Source organism: Hyperoodon ampullatus, assembly GCF_949752795.1.
Source record: "Hyperoodon ampullatus genome assembly, chromosome: 12".
Classification (NCBI taxonomy): domain Eukaryota; kingdom Metazoa; phylum Chordata; class Mammalia; order Artiodactyla; family Ziphiidae; genus Hyperoodon; species Hyperoodon ampullatus.
In genome coordinates, this window is record NC_136925.1 from 29406390 (window position 1) to 29430466 (window position 24077).

At 37.2% G+C, this 24077-nt stretch overlaps 1 protein-coding gene across 1 annotated transcript in view; it reads right to left on the reverse strand.

The window, feature by feature from the left end:
• MMS22L (MMS22 like, DNA repair protein) overlaps window positions 1-24077 on the reverse strand; it is a gene marked incomplete at its 3' end in the record, with an annotated part of 141699 nt that overhangs the window by 39822 nt on the left and 77800 nt on the right. Inside the window, exon 15 of the mRNA XM_079716921.1 lies at window positions 1128-1321. Coding sequence (XP_079573047.1) covers window positions 1128-1321 — 194 coding nt within the window. The remainder of the gene's footprint in view (window positions 1-1127; window positions 1322-24077) is intronic.

The window sequence follows — 24077 nt, forward strand, 5'->3', positions numbered from 1 at the left end:
TTTATATCTATATACTGTTTATTTTCAGTGCCTAGGACAGCACTGACTCAACTTGTATGATATAATTTTTGGTAACTAAGTGGGAGTTTGGATGATGAATGGAAGAAGTCATATAGGCTAATAATGACTGCTTTGGTTAAACTGAATATCAATATTTATTTTCATAGACATTACACTGGTTGGAAAACCGTTGCCCTGTCACAATTCTTCAATCTATGTATCATTGTAAAGTCTTAATTATGGAAGTGTTACGAGAATTCAAGGTCTTTTAAAATTTATATCATGCAGTCTTTTCTGTAGTGCTTTTAGCTCAGCTTTCCTCATTCACACCAGGGTAAAATAAACCTTGGTTTAGATCTTAGGTTTTCAAAAGTGTTAATATTTAAATACATTAAATACCTTCATATAAATTGCGTTTAAATACATGCAGTCACCATATTGATCTCTCTCTATTCCAGTATTTCTTAACATACATTGGGTAAAATATCCCTTTGTGAAAGATAATGACTTCTTTTTGGGAAAGTGCATATATGCACATATATTCAAATTCTTGCCTATAATTTCATCTGGTTCAGAGTCCCTTAAAGCCTAAGGACATGCCCATAGGCTAATAATCAAATTAAGTAAAAATTACAACCTAAAATAGAATCTAATGAAGTCAGAACAATAACATTCTCTATACTCCATGTCATTCTGAGCTCATCTGCTTGATGTTGAAGTGGAATTCACGCTATATCCTTTATTGCTCTTTATTCAACTTCATCTTATACTAGATATCTGAACATACAATTTGAAAATAAACTACTTGAACTAGAAGAAGTCAAATGTTGCTTTAGTTTCCAAATAACGCATGCATAAGAAAAGTTCACGTACATTCAATATTTTTAAGGTTAAAAATGATCTTTTGTTTCTAGAAAAAGATCACTTAATTTTTACCTTTACCAAGAGGAAAATAATAAACAAGCTAAAGGTTCCTAATTTTAAAATATGTAACTCTTTTCATCTTTCTGGTTGACAAAATATTTATTGCACCATAATAAAATAAGAGTTTGTTAACAAGCAGACAGAAGAAAAAACTGACAGAGTCTGCAAAATGAGAAACTAATTAGCAAATTAACAACGCTGACCTGCAGCTGCATCCGCGAGTTGTGAGAAAGGCACTATCTGTGACATTCTCTGACTCTTCAAAAATGAAAAGAAATGCCTCCATAGTGCACTGGCAACTGCAGCAAGGTGGCGCTCTTTAGCCGACAATGAAGACTGCACAATGAGGTCCACATTCTCCCTCTGAAGTTCCTGACACAACTGTTGATGCATACTCCTAAAAAAGAAATAAAAATACAGCTAACACCCAACAAACACTCACAAAAATTTTTCTTTAAATACATTATGGGCTTTTAACATTTATACCATATGAAAACTGAAGAACTGTTTTATATAATTAAAACCTTTATGCCAAGACATTATGCATTTCTGGTTATTTGATGGATGAATGATGGCATATTAAGCACCATAAAGTTAATGTTAATTACTAATGTCAACCATTAATTATATGCTTTTTTAATATGTCAGATCCAAATAAGAAACAGGCAGCTTCAGAAAGAAGGTTTGCATTTTGCAACTCACTATGACAAGTGATTTTACTTACAATCTAGACATAAAAACAAAATTTTAAACCATTTCTCCTGTGAGCTTTAGGGCATGATGTACCAAGAAGACAGTGAGTATTTATGGCTTATGCGTGATATTTTAAACTAAAATACTTTCCTTGTTTAGAGCAGACACAGGTGTTGAGCTAGTATATAAAACTGTGCTAGATACAACCTTATTATCAGTACATTGGTCCAGAAAGATCCATAATCATTTTCACATAGTAGAAAAAAATAAAAAATAAAAAGTTATTCTCCATAAATCCATAAAACATGAATTCAATACTGCCTCAAGTTTCAATTCATCATTTACTCACCTTTTTTTTCCTATTGAAAATTTAGACATCTCTAGACCTTAAAAGAAACATAAGAGGGGTATATACTAAAAGATTTTTCTAGTGATCTGGAATAGAAGGCAGTTATGCAATATGCCCAGCAATTAGTAATATTATTTAAAACTAAATGTGCAACCGTGGTATTATTCCTGTTTCTGTTTATTACTGCCATCTCAATTGAGAGTAGACACAAATGCATGAATACCATCCTTAGATTTGCTTTCTTCAATTAAAGAGGAAGCAGTGAAAACCAACCAGTGGAGCTAAGGCAGAAGGCTTCCTTCAATAATGGTAGTATTCCATTAAGAAAAACGACTAGTACTTTAAAAAAGAAGGAAACATTACATTAATTCCAACACTCCTGATGTTTTAGATCAGTTCATCTAAGGGAAGTGGACACTCAAAATAACTATATAAAATACAGAACTAACTAGTGCATGTAACTAAAGCAATTCCGCAAAAAGATCAAACTGGTTGCAAGACCACATCTTTGTACTTTTCCCATAACTACACAAAAGTAAAAAATTTAAGTATAAATTATGTAACACTAGGACTCTGTGCCTCTCTACATTGGAATTCTTAGATGATCATGAGATACTACTTAATGCTACCTGAAGTACTGAAAAATAAAACAGGTGTACAAATGCCTGGGGAAAGAATATCATAGTAAGCAAGTCTCATAAAAACTAACCAAATATCTGCTATGTTCTCTCTGTGTAAAAACCTGCCTGAGATGCTTTCAACTTTAACTAGTGACTAAAGAACTATTTCAGGTCCTTTAGCTTTGAGTAAGATGAATATCAAATCACTAAAATCCATTTGGCAACTAATTCATCTGCCTACATCCATGAAGCAAAGTTCATGGGTACATTTCAAGACACTGGAGTCCAAGTAAAATAATACCACCATTTGTAAAACCCATCTATAGCTTTTTCAAAGTACATGGGTCTCAAAGGATAATAAATAACTTACTGTATTTGGGTAGGATGGATTTTACTCACTATTTCTAAATAAAATAAGCCATTTCTTCACTCACCAAAATCTATTCCCCAGGAAGGGGTATTATTTCTGATCATCCTTTATGATGCCAGAAATTCTTTTGTTTGTTTTGTTTTTGGTTTATTTTTTGCGGTACGCGGGCCTCTCCCGTTGCGGAGCACAGGCTCCGGACACGTAGGCCCAGCGGCCATGGCCCAGGGGCCCAGCCGCTCCGCGGCACGCGGGATCATCCCAGACCGGGGCACGAACCCACGCCCCCTGCATCAGCAGGCGGACTCTCAACCACTGCGCCACCAGGGAAGCCCCCAGAAATTCTTTAACTAAAAATCAGAACAATTCTGTAAGATGGGTATCATTTAATCCTCTTTATAGATGAAGATGATAATAACATGCCCAAAGGTCACATGGCTAAGAAGAGCTGGCCCCATAATCTGAATCAAAATCTGACTCTGAAGCCCATACTTTTCCCTTACACACTAAGACACACACCCTTATATGCTAAGATGCCCGCACATGCGCGCGCACACACACACGATTTAAATATTGATCAATTTTCTTCTCTCCCTACTTGGGTTGAAGAAATTTTAGTAAGCCTAAGAAAAGAAGCTAGACAAGCCACATGTAGCTTTGCCTTGTGAAGAGGCAGGGGCAAATGTTTTGAGTAAAAGACTAACTTAACATAGGTTAAAATCATTTTGGAAATACAGATAACTAGCCCACTTATGTTCTAAAAGATGCAATACATTATAGCAGAAAATAAAATCTGCTGAACATCAAGTTATTCAAATTGCAGCTCTTATAGTAGAAACAATAGCAACATCTAGCATTTATTGGTATTTACCATGTGCCAAGCACCATGCTAGTTATTTTGTAAGCATTGTTTCTCATCCCATGTGGTAGGTACAATTATTATTCAAATCTTATAAATGAGGAAACTGAGGCAATACAAGTAACACTTGTGTTGGGTAAAACTGCTGGTTATTAGCAAAGCTACTGTGAGCTGTGTGACCTTGAAAAAAAAATGAATAACCTCCCAATTTTTGTTTTCTAAAGAGTTAAGATTAGGAACAATCATTTATCATCCACCCAACAGGGTTATTGTGAAGATCACATGAAATAATGTCCTCAAAAGTGTTTAGGGGGGGACTTCCCTGGTGGTCCAGTGGTTAAGAATTCGCTTTCCAATGTCGGGGATGCAGATTGAATCTCTGGTCGGGGAACTAAGATCCCACATGCTGTGGGGCAACTAAGCCCACGGGCCACAACTAGAGAGCCCACATGCTGCAACTACTGAGCCCATGTGCTCTGGAGCCTGCACATCACAACTAGAGAGCCCATGTGCTGCAACTACTGAGTCTGCGTGCCACAACGAAAGATCCTGCATGCTGCAACGAAGATCCCGTGTGCTGCAACTAAGACATGATGAAGCCAAATTAAAAGGCAAAAAAAAGTGTTTAGGAACCTATTGCTACACTATGGAAACACTCAAACTTTTACATACCTAGTTATCCAGGTTTTCATACGCTTCTATTTTAGCTCTGGTATCCTGCCTCTTTTGGCTTACCTCATTAAGTTCAAGCACTTTCTTGATTCCTGTATTCAACTGCTCTTGTGCCCCACTTTCCAGGATTTGTTTTCTTGTTTTTATCTTCATGTTACTTCTTGTTGTGATTTCACATATTCACTTATCCATCTTGCCTCCAACCTTCCCACCCTCACACAGACACACAAATGTACTGAGGCATCTATCACATAAGAGACACTGAAACCTGCAGTATCTGACTGCAGCTATCTGCCAGCCTGGTCTCTGAGGCACTGTTCCTCCCTAATAACCTGGGAAGGGTTCTGGGAACGCTTATTAGACTACTACATCTAGGTTTTATTTCTCATCTTTGTATGCCCTTGCTTCTCCTGTAACTGGTAACTATAGAACAAGGTATGACATACTGTACATCATTTTCCTGGTAGTCATAGTTTCATATGTAATATTTCTAACATATTATGCCTCAAAATTTAAAGAAAAGTCATCTATTGATGGACCTTGCACCACATAGAAAAAGCATAATATAATAAATGTGAGTGATAAGAGCTAACAGAAAGCAAGGGATTAACAACAATTAACAACTGAATTCATTTTTTAGTTCTACTGCAAAACCTGCCAACTTTCTTCAATCTATATTAGTAAAAAATATAATGGGAAGTTCTAAGTTAAAAAAAAGTTGCTCTAAACCACTATGAGTAATTATTCCAAATGCCTGATTGATCTAACTAATGGAAAACTGGATGGGAATCAGGATACTCCACCATTTTTAGTTTCAGCTAAATTCACTAAAAAAAAACCCCTTAGGTTCTCTGATCTTCCTGTCATTCTTATTCACATCTATAAAATAGGGCTATAATCTGCTCTACTACCCAGAAAGAATATAACATAACCAAAGTAATGACATTAGCAGAAAACAAAACCAACAAAAAACCCCCCAAAGTTTTAAAGCTGGAAGGTATCTTAAAAATCATCCAACCCAATCCTGTCTTCAAAAAATAAAAACAAAACAAAACAAAAACAGACTCCAGGCATACAGAGAATTGTTCAAAGCCTCACTAGGAAATGATAGTAGCTTAAGTTCTGACCCCCAATTCTGTACATGCCCAGTATTCAGGGAGAGGCAATAAGTCAGAAACCAAGCTGGCAAGCAGCTGCTCAGGCACACCCAGCAGTGCCTCCCTGTAATGGCACCTCAGTGCATTTGTGTGTATGTGGACGAGGAGATGAGTGGGTGGTAACAACTGAGTGAATTGATGAGATCCAGGCAAGGAGTTTACTGGCTATTTTGACTATTGAGGGATTATAACAAATAAAAAGCCCAGTACTGGCAATGATGCTTCTGGTCACATATAATGCACCATTAAGGCATTAAAAAGGCTCCTCAAGAGGTACAGAAAATTATCCAAATGAACTTGTCTAGGAGAGAGCCAGCTTGTGACCCTGGAAAACAGACTTAGTTTTTTCATCTGTTAAATGGGAATAATACCCTACTATCCTCCACAGAGCTGCTAAAGTTTCAAATCACACCACTTAGGTAAAAACCATTTGTAGACTATAAGGCAAGATAATATTTACTTTAGTCTCATTGCTACTGATTCTAATTCCTAATAACTACGTTCATAGATTCAATAGAGCATTATCTAGAAACACGTGGGCTTTAGAGACAGACACACCAGAGTATAAATCCTACTCTCTCAACTACTAGTTGCATGGCCATTTCCTCAACTGCTGTAAGAATTCTTAATAAGACATATTCAATAAATGGAATAATTATTATTATGGCCAGAGAATCAAAGACTGTTTATTGAGAATATATGTGCCTGCCCAATTCTAAGTTTTTGACCTTTATTAACTAATTTAATCCTGTACATACTATTATTTCCCACATTTTGTAGACAAGAAACCTAAATACAGAAAGGCTAAATCATTTGATTGGGTCATACTGTTAGTAACCAGCAGAGCCAAACTTTGAAGCCAGGCAGTCAAGCTACCAGGCAACTCAAATACCATTTTACTACCCAAATAAGTAATACATGTCTTAAACGTCATACTGCTATATTCATTCATTCATTCATTCATTCATATGCTAAGCTCCTAAAAGAGGCTGTTACAAAGTAGTATAACATCCAATCCTGGTGGCACACCACATGCACACACATTCAAAGTTTAACACTTCTGGGGAGTGTAGACTATTCTACAGGGATTCTAAAGGTCAAGGACATATGATCATTTTAAATTTTTCCTGTGGTCCACAATTGAGTTAATTTTTAAGACTGAGGAAAGAGAATAAATCAGGAATCCAGTGTTGAGCCTAGCAAACCAAGCATGCTTATATCAATACCGCCTTATGGTTTTATAGATAACACTGATGAAGTACTTAAGGTAAGGTAGTTTGCCCCATCCCAAAAATAGGGTACAGCATGAAAATATATCAATAAAAAGTGATTGTTTTTAGGAATTACCCTTATAATTGTATTAGTCTTATATTTGTAGATGATTATGGGTCTCAAATGACTTAAGTGTTTCAGTGATATTTCACTGCATTTTATGGTACACCAATAACAAGGATCTACTTCAGTAGTTATCAATCTTGACTATCATCAAAATCATCTGTAGAGCTTTCTAGAAATACTAAAGTTCTGGCCTCACTGAAGATCCTACTGCATCTTCAAGTTTGGCACCTAAGTATATTACTTAAAAAAAATTCTCACTCAGTGGGTCTGGGGAGGGGCCTGAGAATCTACATTTCTAGTAGGCCGATTTTGCAAGCCCATGGACAATACTTCAAGCAGTTACCTTCCAGGCTTTTCTTGTCTACAAAGTGGGAACAATAATAATACCTATAGGATTAAATTAGTTAATTAAAGTCAAACACACAGAATAGGGCTGACACACTATTCTCAATTAACAGTCTTTGATTTTCTGGTTAACAGTAATAGATACTCCATTTATTGAATAGGTCCTATTTGATTCTTGCAACAGATGAGGAAATGGTCCCGCAACAAGTAGCCCATGAACCACACTGAGTAGCAAGACTATTTGTAATTCTGTACTAGAGGAGGTTGATAATCATTCCTCTACTCTGTAGGCTTAAGTGTAAAACAAAGTACAGGTTTATACTAATTTAGAAAATAAAGATCATTGAGTGCAGCAGAATCAAATGGGCATGGAAATTGATTCTCAGAGGACAGGTTAAGGACAAAAAAGGTGAAAAAGAGGAAATTAAAAGCACAAAGGCATATAAATTCCATACATTTACTCTCTAATTCAATACATATTAGACATGTTCTAAGAGATACAAAGTTAACACAACAAAGCCTCTGCCCTTCTGGAGCTTACATTTTAAAAAGAGACAGATAATTAAACAAACACAGATGTGGAACACCTCAGGTTGTAGTGAACTTTATGGATAAAAAGAAATCAAGGTACAGGGATAATGAGTAATGACGGCTAATATTTCAACTAGGATGATCAGGAAACACCTTCTCATAAGGTGACATCTGAGCAAAGACTTAAATGAGTAAGGGGGAGAACCACATGGATATAGGAGGGGAGAGAATTCCAAGGAGAAGAAACAGCAGTGCATAGGTGCCTAGGCTGATGGTTTCATGGGCTCAAGAACAACAATTAGGAGGGCAGTTGGCTGAAGCACAAAGGGTGATAGAAGGAATAGCAGATGAATTCAAAGAGGTAGCTGGGCTCCAGATCACGTAGGGTCTAGTAAACCATGATAAGAACTTTAGATAAAATCAAAGGATAACAAGCCACAAAAGCAGAAGAGTAACGTAATTTACATCTTAAAAGGAACATATGAAAAAGCAAGGTGTTTGGGGAAGGAAAAAAAAAGTAACCACTCTGACTATAATAGAGAACTTTTATAATAGCATTAGAAGGCAAAAAATGTTAGAATAGAAAATAGGGCTGTATTTGTTCAGTCACATATTCTCCTCATTCACTTCACAGGAAGTTACTCAATACCAGTCACTGTATGGAATGCCAGAGGTACAGAAATAATTAAGGTACAGCCTGCTATTAAAAAAAACAAAAATCTAGACCTCATTCTGAAGGTAGTAAGGAACCACTGAAGGATTTTGAACTGAGGAGTGATATAATGAAAACAGTGCCTTGGGAAAGATTAATCTGGTAATGGCAAACACAATGGGTTAGAATAAAAACTGACTAGAGACAGGAGAGACCGATTATGAAGCTTCTATAAACATCTAGGTACGAGTTAATGTGCAATTTGAGCTACTTTACGAAGAAAAAAGAAAGCTAATGGTAATTATTTGGCATTTTGTGAAGGAGAGGAAGGAGCCATCTATGTTATTGCTAAGTTTTGGGAGAGGGAAACAAAGTTAGGAGGGACAGTTAATTACTACACAAGGAGAGTATATTTTGATTTGAAAACAGAAAATTTTTTTTTTTTTTTAATTAGTTTCTGCTTTATAACAAAGTGAATCAGTCATACATACACATCTGTTCCCACATCCCTTCCCTATTGCGTCTCCCTCCCTCCCACCCTCCCTATCCCACCCCTCCAGGCGGTCACAAAGCACCGAGCTGATCTCCCTGTGCTCTGCGGCTGCTTCCCACTATCTATCTACCTTACGTTTGGTAGTGTATATATGTCCATGCCTCTCTTTCGCTTTGTCACAGCTTACCCTTCACCCTCCCCATATCCTCAAGTCCGTTCTCAAGTAGGTCTGTGTCTTTATTCCCGTTTTACCCCTAGGTTCTTCATGACATTTTTTTTTTTTAATTCCATATATATGTGTTAGCATACGGTATTTGTCTTTCTCTTTCTGACTTACTTCACTCTGTATGACAGACTCTAGGTCTATCCACCTCATTACAAATAGCTCAGTTTCGTTCCTTTTTATGGCTGAGTAATATTCCATTGTATATATGTGCCACATCTTCTTTATCCATTCATCTGATGATGGACACTTAGGTTGTTTCCAGCTCCGGGCTATTGTGAATAGAGCTGCAATGAACATTTTGGTACATGTCTCTTTTTGAATTATGGTTTTCTCAGGGTATATGCCTAGTAGTGGTAGTTTTTGGAAATCTAGACCTAGAGTCCAAGAGTACATTCAGACTAAGGAATCACTGTGCCCAGTAGCTCAGCTCATTTTAATGTCTATTAATTACACGAGGTACTGTATTAGATGCTATCAAATATGGTCCTTGCTCTCAAAGAACGTACAATAAAGTGAGGAGACAGAGGTATCTACAGAGTATTATAATGTACACAAAGGGAACATTTGGTCCAACTAGGGGTTTGATGAGGGCTTCATAGAGTAAACACATCATTATCAGATTATGAAAGTTAGTTAGTTAACTGAAGTTTTAGCTAACTGAAAAATAATACAAAAAGTTTCAGGAAGTTGTAGTAACATGAGTAAAGCACAGTGACATGAAATTGCATGGTATATGAAGGGACTCACAAACAATTTACAACATTCATAAACAATTTAGTATTACCAGAAGATGAAAGGTCAAGGGGCAGAATGATGGAAAATGAAACTAGAGTACTGATGGAGACCAAGCCATGGAGGGCCATGCCATCTAAAAAGTTAGAGCTACAAGTAAACAATTCTTTAAGGCAGAGAGAATTAACAGAGACAAAACCAACCTACATACCCAACGTATATCTTCCCATAAATGTTCCCAATATAACCTGGAGCTTATAAGCACTACCTTAGACATACATGCATTTAAACACCCTGTGTAACTGCACAGGGCAATGTTACAATATTATTTGTCTTTGAAATATTTTTATTAAAAAAACCCAACCTCTTAAATATGTGTATGTATGACTTGGTACATATACAGTTAATCCTTGAAAAATAATGGGGTTTATCTACATATAATTTAGAGTTGGTCCTCCAAAACTGCAGTTCCTCCACATCCAAGGATTCAACCAACCATGGACTGTAGTACTGTAGTATTTATTATTGAAAAATATCCACGTGTAAGTGGACCTGGACAGTTCAAAGCCACATCGTTCACTGGTTAACTGTACAAATAGCCATTCATCACAACAACCTTTTTATATTTTCTGCCGATGTTTGAATGTTATCTTATGCTCTAATTTAATAAAATTGAACCCGACCTATAACCATTCACATTATTAGCACAATGTAGTGCAAATGCCCTTAGCAAATGCGTGCATTACTTACTGCACTATCTTAAGTTGAATTTTTTTTTTAATGGTCTGTTTCTGACATTTATTCTGTGTTTGGGGGAACAGTTTAGCCAATCATCAACAAGTAATAGTCCTAAACTTAGTACGAAGGCTCAAAGAAACAGTATCATGCTGGATATTAAGACTGAAGTTTTACAGCACCTCAAGATGCCTTCAAGGAAATGGTTGAGGGTAAAGACCACATTAAGGCTTGGTTGAAGTCCTTTGACATTAAAACTGCGAGAAACTATACGCAGATGGATGTCATGCCTTAGGGACAAAAGCATTCATCACCTGACCATGACAACTCATTTCCAGAGGGCTAATGCTAGAATAACCCTGTACTGCTTATATTCAGTTAGGGCCTTTATTTCCAGGAACTCATCCTCCAAATTTAATAGCAAGTATGTGGGTACAAGGTAATAGATGAAAGTAAGACAGGGAGAGAATAAGGGCTCAGTATAAAGTAGGGCAGTTTCCAAGTCAGACGGCTACCAGAATACCGGGTGGGTAAGATCATTAGTTTTGATCCAGGATCTCTGTCCTTTATGTTAGAGGCACTCAGAGATAAGATCCTCTCTGTAAGAAGTCTCACAATAAAATGTACACATCTTTGATAAACTATCTAAAGTAATACTGGTCTTTAGGGAGGATGGGAGGGAGACGCAAGAGGGAGGAGATATGGAGATATAAATATATGTATAGCTGATTCACTTGGTCATAAAACAGAAACTAACACACCACTGTAAAGCAATTATACTCCAATAAAGATGTTAAAAAAATTAAAAAAATAAAGTTATACTGGTCTTTTGGGATTTCAAATATGGTTCTCTTCCCCTTTAACTGTAAGTAGATATGTATAATTGAGCAAGCATACATGCATTAGATCTTATCTAAAATGTTGTTATGTATAGAATTCTCATATGAGAAAAATGAGGAGGGGAACCTTATGAACTGGTGGCTGAAGGAGGAAATCAGAATATATTTATTTGCAATAACGGCATACCTCACTTACTGCACTTTGCAGATACTGCATTATTTTACAAACTGAAAGTTTGTTGCAACTGCATTGTCAGATGATGGTTAGCATTTTTAGCAATGAAGTATTTTTTTAATAAAGGTATGTACATTATTTTTAAGACATAATGCTATTATTGCACACAATAGACTGCAGTATAAACATAACTTTTAGTTGCACTGAAAAACCAAAAAATTCACGTGACTCACTTTATTTCTATATCCACTTTATTGTGGTGGTCTGGAACCAAACCCACAATATCTATGAGGTATGTCTGTATAGGTAATAATATGAACAGAATATTTATGGAAAATGCCTTCATTATGGAACACAGATCAACAGTCAAACTTAGCAACACGAGAGCCAATAATTACTGGTGATATTAAACACACCTCAATTTTCAATCTTCTTCCTCCTCTTATTTTTCCCTCTCTCTCTCTCTCTCTCTCTCTCACTCGCTCACTCACTCACTCTGGCTCTTCCACCATTCACAGAATACTGTGGTAGTTTCAAAACATGGCCACAAATTCTTTGGCACTTCTTGCATCTGGGAGATCTGTGACTACTCTGACCAACAGAGTGCAGTGGACGTGAACCTAAGTGACTCCAAGGCTTGGTAGTTAAGAGGCCACAAAGCTCTTCGTAATTTGCTAGGAAAACTCAGTCTTCGTGCCCTGAAATGCTATGTAATAAAGTACAATTACTCTGAGAACACTCTCTGGAGAGGCCATAGGTAGTACTCGAGTCAACAGAACCAGCTAAGCCTGTGCTTCAGCTATTCTAGCTCAGATGCTAGACAGGTTAGTGAAGAAGTCATCTAGGAACCGGATCCTCTAGCTTCAGCTGGTACAGTCTCCAGCTTTTTGAGTTACCCTATACAAAACAGCCCCAGACACAGGGGAGTAGCGAAGAGCTATCCTTGGTTTTCCATATTCTTGACCTACAGAATCTACGAGCATAGTAAAAAAGTTGTTTTGGGGGTGTTTTATGCCACTATGTTTTGGCATGGTTTATTATGCTCTAAAGAACAGGTACCAACTATATACTAAGTACTATGGTAGAAAGTAGGAATTCAAAGATGAAAAAGATACAGACCTGACTCTAGGAATTCACACGTGAGGAGGAGGAACAAAGACTTTATTTCACTAAAAGTATAAACAAGGGGTGGTATCTGCAATGGTGCAAAGGCAAACTTAAAGATGAAATAGCTATGTTTCAAGCCTCCTAGGGACCACCTGCAACACTCTCAGAAATTCCAGACATGTTTTAGGACAAATGAATTGCAAAGATAAGGATCATTTGAAGAAAAACTACTTTAGTTTCCTAACTATGCAGCACAGAACACCTACAGCAAGCATGTACTGAGACATTCTATGGATATTATCATATTTACTCTCAATAAATTTTATTCAGTTCTGTTGCTTTCCCATTTCACTAATTGACAGCTTTTAAAAGCGAGTTTCATTTTAAATTTCCCTAGATATAGGGTAGTATGTTTGTGAACCTATGAAGTTCATCTTTTAAAACTAATTAATAAAGCCACCCTTCAAAAACTAGCTTAATTCTCACCATCCCAATAGCCTTTTCTGAAAACAACAGTATACAGTCAGCTGTACCCTCTACCTACGGCTGCAATTATTATACCACATCTTACTAAATGTGTTTAGCTGCAATGTGGGAGAACGTACTTTGGTTCAAAAGAATTCAGGATCATTTTATTAAAGGTAAAGACCCAAACATTTTGGGGGTCAAATATTCCACAAGTAAGCTAGGGCTAAATTCCATTTGAGTACTTTTTCCTAATTGGTGGTAATAAATTCCTAAAAAGAAAGGGTCAAATGGTAATGTTGACTGATTCTTAACTACATTAACCCAAGTGTTCCTGTCACAGTGAAATGTGCTCTATAATTTACCTTAATGGACTAGGTATATCAATAAATATTGAAGATGTCCAGTCTTTTTTTCTCTTCCAATTAAATCAAATCCAATTCTGTGTCAACAGATTGTTCCAATGTATAATTATAATAACTAATGCAATGGGAAAAGTAGTGTCCCTTGATAATAATTTTTCTAAAACCTCTTAGGCATTCTGCATCCTCAATATTTCTCTTACACTCAAGAAATGTAGTAAATTACAAAACAAGACACTACCGACCATTGTCAATTGTGATAATGGATCTAAAAAACCTCATCATCAGCTCCACTAGTGACTACATTTTCAGGTTTCAAAACTCAGTCAAGCAAAAGAGTTAAAAAGTACATAGGGATGTTTAAGAAAGAATATTCTTTATCAGAAATACAACCAAACCCTTAACAGAAATAATAGCGTAGTCACTATTTTAATATAATGAAAAACCTGGGGTTTTAGAAGTCTGTAAACCCCTTGAAATTATGTCTAGTGTTTTGTGTATATGTATTTATTTTTATGACGAGAGAGACTACAGCTTTCACGAACTCTCAAAAGGGTTTGCCTCAAATGAATGAAACCCACTAATTAGATCCTGTCTCTTTCCATTCCCACTACATGCTTCCTCTAGATTTCCAACCCCAACTCCTTTTCTCCCTCCTTTTCATTTCCTCACTCTGTGCCTCTCCTGTCCTCAACAACCCAGGTGTAACCTGTGTATCAAATACACTAACTTAAAAGGAAAGCTTAATCTGAAGTCTATACAGAAAAAGCTGTTACTAGTCAATGTATAAGATCAATCATCAAAATAAATAAATGTATAAACTTCTTTGGAACAAACCTGTATTTAACAGTCCATAAATTTCTTAGTTTTAATTGGTAGTTATTCCAGATACCTTAGTTACACATGCATTTCTTTCCAGAGATGCCACTTGCCATGTTTACTATAGCTCTTTAAAAGAAAGGAAAAGATAGAGGGGGAAAGAGTTTTCCTAAAAGATTACTCCTTGAGTCAATGATCTGCGGGGGTTATTATGAAGCTCCATTACTAGGGTTGAGAGCCTCAAAGGCTTTTGTTTTATCACTAATTTCCTTTTGCAAGGCTTCAGCATATGAGTTGATTTATCTGGTCTGCAGGCTTAGGGCTTGATACATTGCTATTTGTGAATGACAGGTTTCATTTGTGTAGCACCACTGATAATCTTTATCTGCACATCAAAAAAGCTCATCTCCTGATGTAAAAAAAAAATTATGCATAAACTGGGGTAAGCAATGTTAACGAGGTGAGTAAAAGACCTGTGATATCTCATAAAATGGAACCAAACTACAGGAAGATCACCAATTGTGTATGAATGTGCAACAGGGCTAAAACAGCAGATACAGCACCAAAAAAGGAAGAATTGGAAAGACTCTTGCTTACAGTGATAAAATAGTAGGGCTTTGTTAGCATCCTGTGAATTTTAACTAGAAATAGTTACTTACTTCAAACAAGAAAAGATGAAGTTTTATTACCAAAGAAGAAATATTTCAAAATAAACTTTAAAATAGTCCCCATTGTTTTTAACCACCAGAAGAAAATTAACCCCTGAAATTTACTCTTACAGGAAAAAAAAGTTTAGATTTTTGTCACTGTGGTTCTTAATTAAGAAACGTTTGATAAAGCTTAATGTCTTTATAGGAAAGTAACTTTAGAGAACACAGAAACAAAAAGGTAGCCAAATGTAAAACTGCTTTCCTTTCAGAAATGATAATCAGCCTAAAAACACCTGTGTAAAAGATTCTGAAAGGCGGGCCAGCCTACATATTCTAATAACAAGGTTATTTCCCAATTTCCAGCAGATGACATAGAACACATTCTTTTGAGAAAAATCAGTATTTTTCTTTGTGAAGAAGGTATACATCGAGTTAAAGCACATGTGTGTTCCTGTAATTCATCATCTTTCAGAATATGAGGTTACATTAGGCTCCAATCACCCCCCACTCCTACTGTTCTCAGCATTTGGTAATATAGATATTAGAGCTAATTTTCTGTCATTCAGGAAGAACTGCTGCATCACTAAACTTGTATCATCATCACCTCTGAAACACAGTAAAAATCACTGTTAGAACCAATGGTTTATTAGATCAAACCCACCATCAACAATGTCAACTCTGCCTGGTTGTGTTAACAGGAAAATGTTTTACGAGTTCTACCACTGGGCATCAAGTTAACTTCCAGCACCAGCTACGCTGTAAAACCCTGAACGTAATTTATACGGTGACCCGCGTGTGTGGGAAACAACATCTAGGTGAAACTTCTCACAGTCTGACAAAATGCTTGGATTTGCGCCATTCAGATGACTGAGCAAAAAGAGTTTAAGCAATCACCACCAATAGCCTTTATCTCCAAATACACTAAAAATTTATTACTTTATGAGTACAACCTATTGCTTTTAGAGCTAGGCTTGATAGAATAGAAATGATTGGATAAATATTACATTTTCAACTGGTACACATCTGTCCATTAGGTTTAAGTATTGGACAAGCTACGTGTTTAAGATAAACATCAGTCTTAGCTGATTCCATCACACAGTACATTTAGAAAGACTCCAAATGTTTCCATAGTAACTTTTTTGTGCTTACACATAGCTGCGGATACATGTTCATTGCCAATTAGGAGAAAGTAAACTGAGAGACCACTGAACTCTTTTTAAACAATCTACCTCTGCCTTTTACTTAGCACTTAATACAGCTGACGGTATTTACACATCTATCACTGTGTTATGTAGCAACCGAATAATCACTCAAGCAAGATGGAACATAAATACATGGCTCACCCACCTATCTTAAATACTAGTTTACTATTCAGGCCTTCTTAGAAATTTTAAACTAGCCTAGATTTCATACTCATGGCTTTTCCAGTAGCTACCGCTGTGCACGAAGGGAAAGTTATTTAGCAGGCAACCTCTCCATCCACCTGCCCGAGATTTAGACACCTTTAAAAATGGCGAAGGGTGTTTCTGATCTGTAGATGAAGAGCACAGCTGTCATGATTACTGCACTACAACTTTTAAATATCCTTTCTAGCATCATGGGAGGGATTCTATGGACATAATCTTCAATGCCTTTGGGCTCCTGAGCAACTACAGTAGCCTTGACTAACGTGATTAACTCAGTGTTACTTTCTACTACCTTCTAATTTGGTTTGCTTAGATACTGCAAGGTCAATAGTATCTCCAGTTTGGTGATGAAAAAAAAAATGGACTTAGAGGGGTTAAATAACTTGATCAATAAATAACGGCAATGGAATTGTAACCCAGATGTGTCCGACTCCAAATCATTTTCCTCTATAAGCCATACTGAGGATCCCTAGTCAAGAAAAGATTGTACTAATTAAAATCTTACACCTGAAGGTTTAAGTACGTACCTAATAAAATAGTAAAAGAAAACTTAAACACACATAGGATTATTTATAATAGGTATATCTTTATAATACTCCTAATCACCAGTCTTTATTCACTAAAGAAATATACTACTAATCAAGGGATCATCAGGCAAAATTACTATTGGCTATTAACTATGATAGTTGAGCTTTTTTCCTTAACTAAGGTTTCCAGCCTTGCTTTCATGCATTTTGTTTGCCACACTAAACAAAAATAATTGCAGAGTGCACAATGGATATAAAGCAAAAACTTACTATTTAGAAATAAGTCATCCTATATTCCATACACAAAGCTATTTGTTACAGTACTACTAGAAGAGACTTAAGCATTTAACTTGGAATATCTAGCAAGATCTTTTAAGCTGTTTCTCTTATCTTCTTCACAATTAGAAACCAGAAAATCCCACTTGTCTAGAAAGGAAAAAAAAAGAAGGTCGAACGTTCTAGGGTTAACAGATTTTTTGGTAAGATTTTAGGTAAGATTACCCTTTTGCTCACAATAGGACTGGTTATTGGTTTTATTTTTTTTACCATCTTTAACTCAGGTAAAAATCAATATAGAGTGAGACAAAGGGCTCTAGAGGGTGTGGCTACACCAGCTTGTGGTTTGGCTCCTGCACAATTCTACAACATGCTGAGGCTGGGAAGGATTAGCCTGCTTGTGTTGGGTAAACCGATGATACTCAATAAACAGTTTCTGTTGTAAACCCCTTAGGACGTGCAAAGCCACACTAGTTGGCAATAGACCAGATAAGCTGCAGAACCAGCTGTAATCTCATTTAGACCTGAGCTGATCCTCCTGTCCTTTCATTCCACAGGATCAAAGCAAACCACTGAGGAGGCAGCTGTATTATAGCGGCTCTGTTTGGTGGATGCAGCAAACATTTCATAAATTCCACTCCTTGAAGCAAGTCTCTACCTAATCTACCCAGAGCTAGGACAATCAATGAATTTCTGAATTCATTAGACTGATTATTACAGGGTAACCATTTTCTCTTTGGAGAAATGTGATGACTGCCTGCCAACTTTATAAAAGCAGTTCGTTTCTGACCATTGTTTTTTTTTCTTGAGGGGCCCAAAATGTCCCCCACAACAGCAAATAAAAATGGTTTAAAATTTCTTAGCTCATTATCTTTAACGCATATTAACAAGCAAACAATATATGATGCCGAATTCCTCCCGCTGTCGTAGCTGACTATCACTCAAATGCATCCAAGCTTTAACAGTGGTCCGTAATTCCACGTTCAGTGACATGGGGGCAGGGAATGCCAACTCTTACTGTCGTACCATACCATGTGTTGGCCAAAAGTGATATTCAGAAAAAATATATAGAAAAGGTTTCTGAAGTTCATTAGAAAATATTATTTAACACTTATGTGTAACTTTTCTATAAAACAACACAACTTTTAAAGCATTCCAAAGTGAGAGTATTGTGTTTCAAATAAGTGTTTCTTCCCCCCTTTCAACAGAACAGACACTGTACTACCTCATTTTACTGGAAATTTCCTTTAACAGAAATCCAGATTTCAAGTTATGATGCTTTAGAAAGCAGTCATCACTCCCAAATTTAAGAGAATACTAACTGGATGCATAATGGGCACTGAGAGAAAGTAACAGGTCACAGATCATTCTAAATAGTAAACAGGAAGGAAGTGAAACCCCAAACAGACATGCACAGCTATATATAAAACATCAGCACTTAAAAATAATCAACTAAAAATTTAATGCTGAAGGACAATAGTTGAGAGATATCCTATGGAACATCTATTCAGGGAGTTGGCAAAATTTTTTGGTAACTATTTAGGCCTTGTGGGCCACATAGGGTGTCACACATTCTTGCTATTTTACAAAGTTTAAAAAAACGTAAAAACCAGGCTTCCCTGGTGGCGCAGTGGTTGAGAGTCCACCTGCCGATGCAGGGGACACGGGTTTGTGCCCTGGTCCGGGAGGATCTCGCATTCCGCGGAGCGGCTGGGCCCGTGAGCCATGGCCGCTGAGCCTGTGCGTCTGGAGACTGTGCTCCGCAACGGGAGAGGCCACAACAGTGAGAGGCTCGCGTATCGCAAAAAAAAAATTAAAAAAATAAAAACGTAAAAACCATTATTACCTCAATGGCTGTATAAAAACAGGCCACGGGCCAGATTTGGTCAGCAGCACATTGGTTTGCCAACCCCTTCTAGTTCAAATCACTCATTTTACAGGTGAGGACACAGACCTTCAGAAAAATGAATTCTTTTTTTCTTTCTTGAAATAATTTTTTAAAATATATAAATTTATTGATTTATTTTTGGCTGCATTGGGTCTTCGTTGCTGCGCATGGGCTTTCTCTAGTTGCAGCGAGCGGGGGCTACACTTCGTTGCGGTGCGTGGGCTTCTCATTTGTGGTGGCTTCTCTTATGGAGCATGGGCTCTAAGCACGTGGGCTCAGTAGTTGTGGCATGTGGGCTCAGTAGTTGTGGTACACGGGCTTAGTTGCTCCGCAGCATGTGGGATCTTCCCAGACCAGGGCTCGAATCAATGTTCCCTGCGTTGGCAGCCGGATTCCTAACCACTGTGCCACCAGGGAAGTCCCAGAGTTCTTTTTATTATTAAGTGTCAGCATTGGAATTCAGATCTACTGAGTCCCACTCTGGGATTTTTCTACTGCCTCCCAACATTTATTCCAAATTGCTTCTGAAAAAAAAAAATGGTGTGAAGAATCTACTGTACTTCAGAAACATTTGAAAAAGGTAGGCAGGAAAGACTGGGACTTGTCAATCCACACAATCTACCAAAGTGACCACACACTAACTGATTCAATCACTTCCAAGCTAACAAATTCTGCATTGAATGATCCGCATCTCTCCAATCCACTCTTCAGACATAAAAGGGTCTCAATTAACATAATCACATAATAACAGCAAAAATAATAAACATCGAAACCTTAACTCTTCTAATATTTGCAAAATCCAGATTTTGTAATAATAACACCATGATAGGAAACCTCAAAACTGTATAATTATACTTTAATTGTATTGTGAGGCATGCATTAATCACAAAGTTTAAGTACCAAGGAGAGAATTATAATAATTCTGTAAAACAAATTTAAGCTAGCTAAGTAGGTCAGAACCACTAACATGCAACAGGAGACCTCCGGGAATTTATCAGTTAATGGCTATTTATGTGCAAATGAGTGCCCTCCAACCCTCCAAAATCCTGTGTAGCTGAAGGGTATTTCTGTTAACCAGGAGCACTGCTTAACTGGCGAGGCATAAATTAAACCATTTTATTGGAATGATTTTTAATTCCTCTACTTTCCTCTTACCACATTCCCCTCTACCTTTCTGGAAGCACAATTTACAGAACATATTTAAAGGAAGAAGAAGAAAAAAAAAGGTGGCTGGAGAGTTTTCAAAACTGGTCTCTCTTGTCCTCCACTACACCTTCAGTAAAATTAAAGGAAACATTTCATAGACTTCACATCCTCCAAAGGGAACTTGCATTGTTAAAAAACTACAAGTTTCAATATAAGCACTACATTAACGCACTATTTTACAATGAATTAAAATAAAATTCTGTTCTATGTCCTTATATTTTTATCTTACAGAGGACGAAGAAATTCAATGCAGTTTGCATCATTTTTGTCATAACATCAAACTACATACCTATCAAAGTATACTCTAAGAAGTGGGAAATAAGCTTTTTCTCTTTAAACAAAACAAAACAAAACAAAACCCTTAGTGCTTAATTTCTAACTTGCCTCAAAATACAGTGAAGCACTGGGTATGGGAAAGCCAGAATAAAATTTTTCAATGTGACATAAATACTGTTAAAAGAAACCACTGAACATCTGTTATCAGGATCATGCCAAATTTACTCAAGTACAGAGGTAGCATAAAGTTAGATACTTTCTAACTTCTAGATTTTGGGTGAAATAACAGTTATCTAAATCAACCCTTTATTAATATAGTGGTAATTTAAAAGTTTCAACTTGTGCTACCATTCCCTTTCTTTCTCTCCCATTATTAACTGAAAAAATATAACCGAATGCTAAGTAAAAGACATGTAGAAACCAAGATAAGACATAATATCTTTAAAATTACAGTATTTCACAGCACAGGTAAAACCTCAGCACTTTAAGCTAGAGTCAAAACAAATGTAATACTTGTGGGAACTCTCTATTTTAAACATACAACTAATAAAAGTTTGTGGTAGGGGCTTCCCTGGTGGCGCAGTGGTTGAGAGTCCGTCTGCCAATGCACGGGACACGGGTTCGTGCCCCGGTCCGGGAAAACCCCACATGCTGCGGAGCGGCTGGGCCCGTGAGCCATGGCCGCTGAGCCTGCGCGTCCGGAGCCTGTGCCCCGCAATGGGAGAGGCCACAACAGTGAGAGGCCCGCGTACCGGAAAAAAAAAAAAAAAAAAAAAAAAAAAAAAAGTTTGTGGTAAACTCCTTCAAAAAGATAAGAAAAAAATGTTCCACTCATCTTTCCATAATTGAATTTTCCAGAGTTGTAAGTAAATTATAGCAGAGCAGATGATTATATCAAGTTTGCTTCTGATTAGTATGCTTTGGAAACATATCACTTCTGGATTCAGAGAGCGATCATCAAAGGTATCAAGTGCTCCACTGGACAATTATGTTTGCATATGAAATAAGGAACAGAAATCTCCAGCCTAATGCCATGTGTTATACTTAAATGCATAATATATATGTCATAGAAATTAAGATGCATTTATAGCCTGAAAACATAATTTCACTACAACTGCCTGCTTTTAGGAAGAAAAATATTAACTACAAAAGATAAATTCTCACACAAATGTAACCATCTGTTAAAGGTCATCACCCTACTTCAAAAGGGAACTCTCAGAAGCTATAAAGTAAGGGCTCACTTGGCTCTCCATCCCCCCCCCAACTACCCCTACCCTTTTTGGTCAGGGACAATACAGTGTTCATGCCAGAGTCTTCTAGTCACAGGCAGATTTTCTGTCAGATCTCTATGTACCAAGCACTGCTCTAAGGCTTAATTAACCCTGACCAGAGATAAACAGGACCTTCTCTTATTGCAGAGACAACAGATACCTAGCCGGCTTGCTGAAGGAGTACCAAAATTAAGAGGTAGGTCTCATATTTAGACTATCCCCTTCAAAACTGCGTAACAGCATCACACAAGGAAGAAGACTGTGCAGGTATGTAAAAGTCATTGAGGGCTTCCCTGGTGGCGCAGTGGTTGAGAGTCCTCCTGCCGATGCAGGGGACACGGGTTCGTGCCCCGGCCAGGGAAGATCCCACATGCCGCGGAATGGCTGGGGCTGTGAGCCATGGCCGCTGAGCCTGCGCGTCCGGAGCCTTGCTCCGCAACGGGAGAGGTCACAACAGTGAGATGCCCGCGTACCGCAAAAAACAAACAAACAAACAAAAAAAGTCATTGAAAGTTACCAATATCTGCATTTACATGGCTGAAATAGCAGACAAAATGACACAATATTAAAGTTTTCTGACATCCTTAGGGTAATGAGATCAACACCACCATTGGGGGAAATCATAGACCACAGAGTAAATGAAAACTTTTATCACTCTGGAAGAAGCCGCCAAACCTAAAATTTCCATAATTGCTCAAAACGTTGCTTGAAATTATTGCCTGATTATATATACAGCACCACCCTGGGTCACCAGATCATCTCTTTCCATTATTCCCTCTATCACTTAGTCCTGACTTCAAAACTAATGCTCTTTCCTACCATAGTGTATTTTTTTAAATTACTTTTAATTTTTAAAATATATTTTTGTATCACTAGTTTTTTTTTTTTTAAACCACATAGCTTCCTACTTAGTTTCCTTACCTTTTACTCCATCATGCCAGAACCACCAAAGACTTATTAAGCACTGTATGTTAGGCACTTTAGCTGGATACCTAGTGCTGAAGATAAAAATAAGACAAATTCCCTGCTCTCAAAAAGTATCATTCTAGTGAGGAAAATGGACAAAGACAGATATGGTATCTCAAGTGATAACTGCTCTGGAAGCCACTTGCTCTGCCTGGGGAGCCTGGAAACTCTTCACAGGGGAAACTGCATATTCCACTTACACCTGAAAGGAAATAAGCTTTCCAGGCAGAGAAAGAATCCAGGAACATTTCAGGCAGGGGGATGAAGAGGAAAGGACCAGGTCAGATTTTTTTCTCAGGGAGTTTATGATTCAGTCTGGGGGAGAAGAGCACATGTGTTTAAAGAACTGCTCTCATACTGTCCCTCTACTTAAAACCTATAGTCGTTGATTTCCTCCTCACCCACATCTATACTCTTGCCCCAGTTTCGAAGCCCTTCATAATCTGGTTTCATCTTCCTACCAAAGCACGTATCCTCTTCTTTCATCAGACTAGATTCTTTACCAGCACCCCCCCCCCCAAACATTTAACCCATTACAACTTCCAGTTCTTGTATCACTCTCCGATTCTAGCATTTTTCCTTCCTTCCTTCCAACAAGTTATATAATTGCTATTCTTATATCCCATCACTTTCAAGAGGCCTTTCCTATCCTTCCACCTGGCAGTTTCCTTCATTACAAGTGTAAATTCTTCTTCTCCTTTAATACTCAGTTCAAATGCCACCTGTTTCAAAATATCTTTCCTAATACTCTCATTCTATCTCTCTTCTTTCTTCTTTCTACTACTGATTAATTACAGTAATATCTTATGATATTCATTACTTATTAATTTTTACTTTTTGAGCTACATCACTTATATACATATTATTTACTAAAAAATAATCTCCCTAAGAACAAGGTCTGTATTTTTTGCACATAAAGAAGTATTCTGCACTAGTAGAGCTCAATAAATGTTACTGTATGATCCTATTTACTGAATTACTACAACATCTCACTAATGTTTTCTTTTAATATTGTGTGTGGTATCCTGTATCTCCTCCAACTAGAGAACCTCTGGTGCCTCTCTCATGTCCTACCCAGGACCAGGTAAGGACAAGTCCATATAAAGCATCCAAAAAATATTTGCCTAGATATTCATCTACCCTCCACCCAC